The 7,222-nt window shown below is 48.1% G+C and overlaps 1 protein-coding gene across 1 annotated transcript in view; it reads left to right on the top strand.

Annotated features, from left to right (window-relative positions):
* Positions 1-211: 211 nt before the first annotated feature.
* Positions 212-7,222, top strand: part of LOC141050023 (alpha-2,8-sialyltransferase 8F-like) — a 203,618-nt gene continuing 196,607 nt past the window's right edge. Inside the window, exon 1 of the mRNA XM_073546859.1 lies at positions 212-315. Within this exon, the coding sequence (XP_073402960.1) occupies positions 227-315 (89 nt within the window). The 5' untranslated portion in view covers positions 212-226. The remainder of the gene's footprint in view (positions 316-7,222) is intronic.

Here is a 7,222-nt window from a genome sequence, read left to right as displayed (position 1 = left end):
ACACCTGTATGTACTTCCCTAAGTGCACATGTATGATTACTTGTATGTTCCTCTTTATGTATCTCTATAGTATGTGCACATACTATGTATGGTCCCCTCTTTCTCTGCAGTGCAGTGTGATCACCTGGCACAGGTAGGACACACCTTCCTCAGGTATTTATCTGCTCCGCTGTGAACATTCGTCCAGTATCCTGACTAACGGCTGGAGAGACTGCAGGCTGACATCATGGCACGGCGCCGGCATCTCGTCCTCGCACTGGTGGTGGTACTTACCGGCTACAGTATCTACTGGAACCGGCTACAGAGCGCTCAGCGGTAAGTCACTACTATTGGGCTGCATGAGAAAATGTGTGTGTGTGAGAGAGAGAGAGAGAGAGAGAGAGAGAGGAAGAAAGAGAGAAAAAGACAGTGAGAAAAACAGAAACAGAGAAAGAAGGATAGAAAATGAATAAATTCAAAGAGAGAGAAAAATAAAGAGCAAAAGAAAGGCAAAGAGAAAGAGAGACACAAAGAAGAGTCTGGGAAGGAAGAGAGAATGAGAAGAGAGAAAAACAGTGATAGACGTAATGACAAAGAAAAAGAGCGAGAAAAAGAGAAAAAGACACAGCGAAAACAGAGAAAGAGGCCAAGAGGAAGACGGACAGAAAGAGCAATAGAGAAGGAAAGAGAAGCTAAAAAAAGAAAGAGGCAAAGAGATAGAGAGAGAAAAAGAGAGAAACGGCGTCAGAGAACTAGACACAGAGAAAGAAGAGTGAAAAATGTAGAAACAAGATAAAAAAGAGAGAGAAAATGACAGGAAAAAAAAAAATGGGAGTGAGAGGGAGAGCGACAGAAAAATTAAAAGAGAGAAAGAAAGGAAAAAACGGACAGTGGGAAGAGAAAAAAGGAAGGAAAAAAGTAGATCCACACAGTGCCACATTTTCCACTTGTGAGCAAAATACGTTCAAAAATAAAAATCTTTAAACATGCTCCCTCCCTCCAGATTGACATCTTTATGGAGAGGCTTTAAGAGGGGCTCAGAATGGAGGCGGGGCAGTATAGTGGGCTCTCCCTGATGAAGGATTTTATTCCGAAACACGCGTCGGGGTGTGTGCCACACTTGGTTCTCTGAACCACCAGCTATTTATTTGTAATCATGTTTGCTATATTTCTCTGTCCAGCTCGATATTATGTTGTTTATGGACAGTGTCATAGAATGAGCATTGGAAGCGCATGGACAGTATTTGCATTTACTTTCATTGCCCAGTGTGATCAATCAAGGACTTCGGTGTTCAACACATTTACATGAGTTACTGACATGGTGAATCATAGAATGGTAGAGTTGGAAGGGACCTCCTGGGCCATCTGGTCCAACCCCCTGACTCACCACCCATTGCTCTGTCTCATCAACAGGGGATCATATCTACTATCTTTTTGGGACATGTGTTTCCATCATCACTTTGGCTTCTGTGGGCTCAGTGAATACCCGGATCTTACTTATTTCACTCCTTTTCAGCATTTAACCTGTAACTCCTATGTTGTTCCTGTCCCACAGCCATTTAATGACTAGTTTTTTGTTTTATCTGTCGCACTTCTTGTCCCCACCAATACGTTCCATATATTTAGATACCTGTAATGTATTCTTTGGTCCACTCTTCACACTCCTGGTGGATCACAGTGGCTTTTAGTTGTACGTATATTTTATTAAGGATATATACTTATATGAGCTGTGTTCACACTTGTTTTGTGTAGTGCGGGCACCTGATTTCTCCAGTGCCACTAAGTAAATAATTGTCTTCAGTGAAGTTTTTTACTTTCACAACCTTACCTTGTTCTGATCTTTGTGTGACCATATGTTCCGTGATTTTGTTTTTTGTCTTGGAGATGGAGTATTAGAGGGGTGGCACTCAGATTGGACATGGGGGAGTATATAGGGGCTCAGAATGGAGGTGGAGCAGCATAGGGGGGTTCTGTTTGGAGAAGGGGGCAGGTTAGGGGACTAGAGAAGTTACCATATAGGGGGCACTTTGGAGATTGTCAGTATAGAGGTGTTCAGAATGCAGACGGGACAATATAGGGGGACTCTGCTTGGAGATGGGGAAAAATAGGGGGACTATATTTGTACTTGGGGCATTAGTGGGGGCTCTGTATGCAGATGGGGCAGTATGAGGGGCCCCTGTTTGGATATGGGCAGTATGGGAGGCTCTTTTTGAATATTGGGCAGAATTGTGGACTTTGTATAGAGAAGTGGCAAGATGAGGGGTGCTGCTCTGTATGGAGATGGAACAGTATAAAAGGTGCTCAGAATAGAGAAGAGGCAGTTTAGGGGCACCCTGTTTGGAGATAGGGCAGAATAGAGGGCTCTGTTTGAAGATGGGGCAGTATTGGGGGCTCTTGATGGAGATGGGGCAGTATAGAGGGGATGCATATGGAGATGGGGCAGTATAAATGTTCTCCATAAGGATGGGCACGCTATATAGAGAATGGGCAGTAGGCAGTATGGTGGGGGATTTCTTAGATATAGGGCAAAATTGGGGACTCCACATGGAGAAATGGCAATATGGGGGTGCTCTGTATGGAGATGGAGCAGTATGTGGGCTCCGTAAAGAAATTAGGCAGTGTGGGGCGCTTTGTATGGAGACGGGCAGAATGGGGGTTCTCTATATGGAGATGGGGCAGTATAAGGATATGAAAGTACTGGGGGCTCTGTTTTGATATGGGGCAGTATGATGGGGACTCTGTATGGAGAAGGGAATGTTTATTGATAGGTCAGTATGGGGGGGTTCTTTTGTGGGGAGGATGGCCCCTGCAGAGTGTCCGGGCCGGAACCAAGGGGACCGCCCTCTAGGTTCCTAAGGGAACTGTACCCGGGGAGCGAAAGAGGGAGGTGGACGGCTGAGAGTGACAGAACAGCAAGGGGAGGGGCGAGTATAAAAGGGACAGAAAATGCGCAGGGGAGTCAGTTGGCAGCACGGCAGAGACAGAGCAGGAGACTGTGTGAGTTTGAGAAAGCCGGAGCAATGGACACTGACCGGAGAGAAGGCCAGCAGCTTAGGGGGCATTTACAGTGGCCTGTCGTTAGGAGACGCCGGGATTACCGACCAGAGACTACCGCTTCACTCCTGTCCAGAGTCGCGACCTACCCACAGACATCCGCGTTCGTTGCCGCTGTACTCCAGCCTGTCATGCACTGTCCGCTGCCTCTCGTGGTGACTACCGCTCCACTTCAGCCCGCAGTTGCGGCCTCCCGTGGACACTGCCGCCCAGGTGCAGCCCGCAGCTGCGGCCTGTTCATCACCGCCCACAGCTGCCATTCCCCCGCTGCAGTCAGCAGTTGGGGCCTGCTCCTCGCTAGCAGAGAGACTCGGTGCATAGCCCCATGCCATGCACATGGCCTGTAAACCGCCACCCCTGGGAAGTGCGACACAACCCTGCTTGGGGGGGACTGGAGTCTCCTTAAAACCCGTGACTAAGTGTGACCCCGCTGTCTTCACAGGGGGTCGCCACCTCAAAGGACCCCTTCAGGCCTGTTGTGCCCCCTACTCCCCTGGGTGCCGGAGCACCCGAAGATAACGCCAGATCCTCAACAACTGGGCCCAGCAACTATGATGCCAAAGCATCTTCTTCAGAGACGCCGAGGGACGACAGAACGGATAAGTGACAATATAGACACTAAGGACCCGTAGTCGGCCATACCGCGGCCCTATAGTAGCCAGCCTCTGCCGAGGTAGTCGTATTCCCTTTAATAGTGTTTGGTTGTTTTGAGTCCCTGCGTGAACATTTACTGTTATTTTTTCTGGTTGCTTAGTATAGCCTTAGTGGCATTCATTTATAAAAGTTATTTTCAAAAGTATACTCAGTCTCGCGACTCGTCACTGCATCCTGTGTACCTGCTTTACCACACTTTTAGGATACGCAGTGGAATTGTGATCTCCATATGGAGAAATGGCAACATGGAATGTGTTCTGTATGGAGATAGAGCAGTATGGAGGAGCTCTGTATGGAAATGGGGTATTACGGGGAACTTTGTATGGATATGGGACAGTATGGAGGGCTTTGTATGGAAATGGGGCAGTTTTTTAGGGGGACTTTGTATGGAGATGGTACAGTATGGGCTGCTCTGTATGGAGATGAGGCAGTATGGGGTGGCTCAATAGAGAAATGGTAGTATAGGTGGTCTCTGTATAGAGAAGGGGCCGTATGGGACTATGTATTGAGATGGGGCATCATGGGTGGGCTCTTTATGGAGAAGGCGAACCATAGGAGTGTCTGTGTATAGAGTTTGGGTAGTATGGTGGGCTTTATGGAAATGGGTTAGTATGGGGGGTCAGTATGGAGAAGGGCCAGCATGGTAGTGGCTCAGTATAGAGTTTGAAGGAGAAGAGTGTGTAGGTCATAGTTCATAAACGATGAAGGTGTGATGGGTATAATCACCCCTGTATCTATCTGCTATCAATGCGTTATCTGTCCTTTTGGTTTTTTCTTTTCTCTTCCTTCCTGAATTCTAATTAACCCCCTCCTGTGTGTGTGCAACCAGTCTCCCTGCTGCACCTCCCTCCTGATCACACCTGGGCCTGTTTGATGTGCATTTGAGCTGTTAAAAATTCTGAGCAATTGGTCTGTCATTCCAAGGAGGTCATTTTAAGGATAGCAAAATAGAAATATGCCAGAAATGAGCAAGAAGTGGCCAGAAGGTACGCCTAAACTCTGTTTAAAATTACAAAATTTATTTCTGTTAACTCCACACTTACTCTTACCATGCTGATATATGCTCTAATGGTTTTGCCTCCATTACTTCTGACTCTCCTTTGCGATCCACAGACCGCAGCACCCTCTAACCAAGTAATAATTTCTCCTTCCCTCATGCCCCCCCACCTGACCTCCTCTGCTGACCTGCTCCTCAACTTCAGATCGCTCCTAATAACACACAAAACACTTCTCCCACTCTCCTCCTCCCACCTGCTCTGCCTCTCTCTGCTTCTCCTCACTGCTGGCCACATATCTCCCAATCCTGGACCCCCACAGCTCATACCTTCCATTTTTACCTCCCTTTATCACTCCCAATCCAATAAAAACACCCAAAATCTTTCCAACCTCAAATTTGTGACCTTGACGCCCACGACCCTGCTCCCCCTCCCTGGATCACTCTGGAATGCCCGCTCCATCTGCAATAAACTCCATCTGATTCACGACCTCTTTACCTCTCGCAATTTCTCCTTCCTTGGCCTCACTGAAACATGGCTGACACCCGACGACACCACCTCCCCTGCTACACTATGCTATGGCGGCCTCCACTTCACCCACACTCCTCGCCCTGGCAACAGACATGGTGGAGGAGTGGGCCTTCTCCTTTCTTCCTACTGCACCTTCAACCCAATCCCACCTCTTCCCTCTCTTGTCCTTCCCTCTTTTGAAGTCCACTCTGTCCGCATCTACTCTCCCTACAACCTCCAAGTGGCTATCATATACCGACTTCCAGGCCCGACCACAGCCTTCTTTGACCAATTCTCTGCCTGGCTCCTTCACTTTCTCTCTGCTGACATTCCCACCATCATCATGGGTGACTTCAACATCCCCTTTGACATCCACCAGTCGGCATCTTCCAAACTCCTGTCCCTTACTTCATCCTTTTGACTTACCCAGTGGTCCTCGTCAGCCACCCACACAGATGGACACACGCTAGACCTGGTCTTCACCCATCTCTGCTCCCTATCTAACTTTACAACCTCCCCTCTTCCTCTATCTGACCATCATCTACTCACTTTCTCACCACTGTCCTCCTCACCTGTCACCCATGTCCAGCAACATGCGCACCCCCGCAGAAACCTCACACACCTAGCCACCCACACGCTCTCTGACTCTATTCTACCACTGTACTCCATATCTTCACTCCATGACAATGACACTGCCACTAGTTTCTACAATGCCACTCTTGCATCAGCCATTGACTCGGTTGCCCCTGTCATGCATAACAGAGTGCGAAGAATCAATAGACAACCCTGGCACAATAACACCTCTAAAAAGCTTCGGCAAGCATCCAGAATTGCTGAATGGCGCTGGAAGAAAATGCACTCACAAGATGACTTCACTGTACTCAAATAAGCAACGCTTGCATTCAAATCTGCCCTCACCTCTGCTAAACAGGCCTACTTTACATCCCTTGTATCTTCCTTATCCCACAACCCCAAACAGTTGTTCAATACTTTTAATTCCCTCCTTCGCCCACCACTGCCCCCTCCAACTTCCCTAATCTCTGCTAAGGACTTGCCATGCACTTCAAAAGCAAGATAGACCAAACACGGCAAGTCTTTATTATTCAACCACCACAGCCCCTTTGTATACCAGACCAATGCCCAAACCCAATAACCTCCTTATCTAACATCACTGAAGGGGAGCTTGCTCATCTTCTCTCCAAATCACACCTCACTACTTGTGTACTTGAACCTACCCCATTCCCACCTCCTCCCCAACCTCACCACCACTCTTATCCCATCTCTAACCCACCTCTTCAACCTATCACTAACTTCTGGTACCTTTCCTTCTGCTTTCAAACATGCTACAATCACGCCTATCCTCAAAAAGCCAACCCTCAACCCAACCGCTATGTCCAGCTATCGCCCAATATCGCTGCTCCTATTCGCTTCCAAACTCCTGGAGCAGCATGTCCAGGCTGAACTTTCCTCCCATGTCTCATCTAACCTGCTCTTTGACAACCTACATTCTGGTTTCCACCTGCATCACTCCACTGAGACAGCCCTGACCAAAATTACTGACAACCTACTTACAGCCAAAGCGAACGGACAATACTCTATAATCCTGCTTCTAGACCTGTCCTCTGCCTTCGACACAGTTGATCACTGCCTCCTACTACAGATCCTCTCCTCCTTTGGCATCAAAGACCTTGCCCTATCCTGGATCTCCTCATACCTCTCCAACCGCACATTCAGCGTCTCCCACTCCCACACTACCTCCTCATCCCACAATCTCTCTGTTGAAGTCCCCCATGGCTCTGTTCTAGGACCCCTACTCTTCTCAATCTATACTCATAAAGTCCCACAGATTCCAGTACCACCTTTATGCCGATGATACTCAGATCTACCTCTCTGGCCCAGACGTCACCTCTCTGCTCTCCAAAATCCCGGCGTGTCTATCAGCCATATCCTCCTTCTTCTCTTCCCGATTCCTCAAACTGAATGTGGACAAATCTGAACTGATCATCTTTTCCCCATCTCACAGATCTTCC

This window comes from Dendrobates tinctorius, unplaced genomic scaffold (genome assembly GCF_039654945.1).
Source record: "Dendrobates tinctorius isolate UK_male_01 unplaced genomic scaffold, ASM3965494v1 ptg000151l, whole genome shotgun sequence".
Classification (NCBI taxonomy): domain Eukaryota; kingdom Metazoa; phylum Chordata; class Amphibia; order Anura; family Dendrobatidae; genus Dendrobates; species Dendrobates tinctorius.
This window is presented reverse-complemented; position numbering and strand designations above follow the sequence as displayed.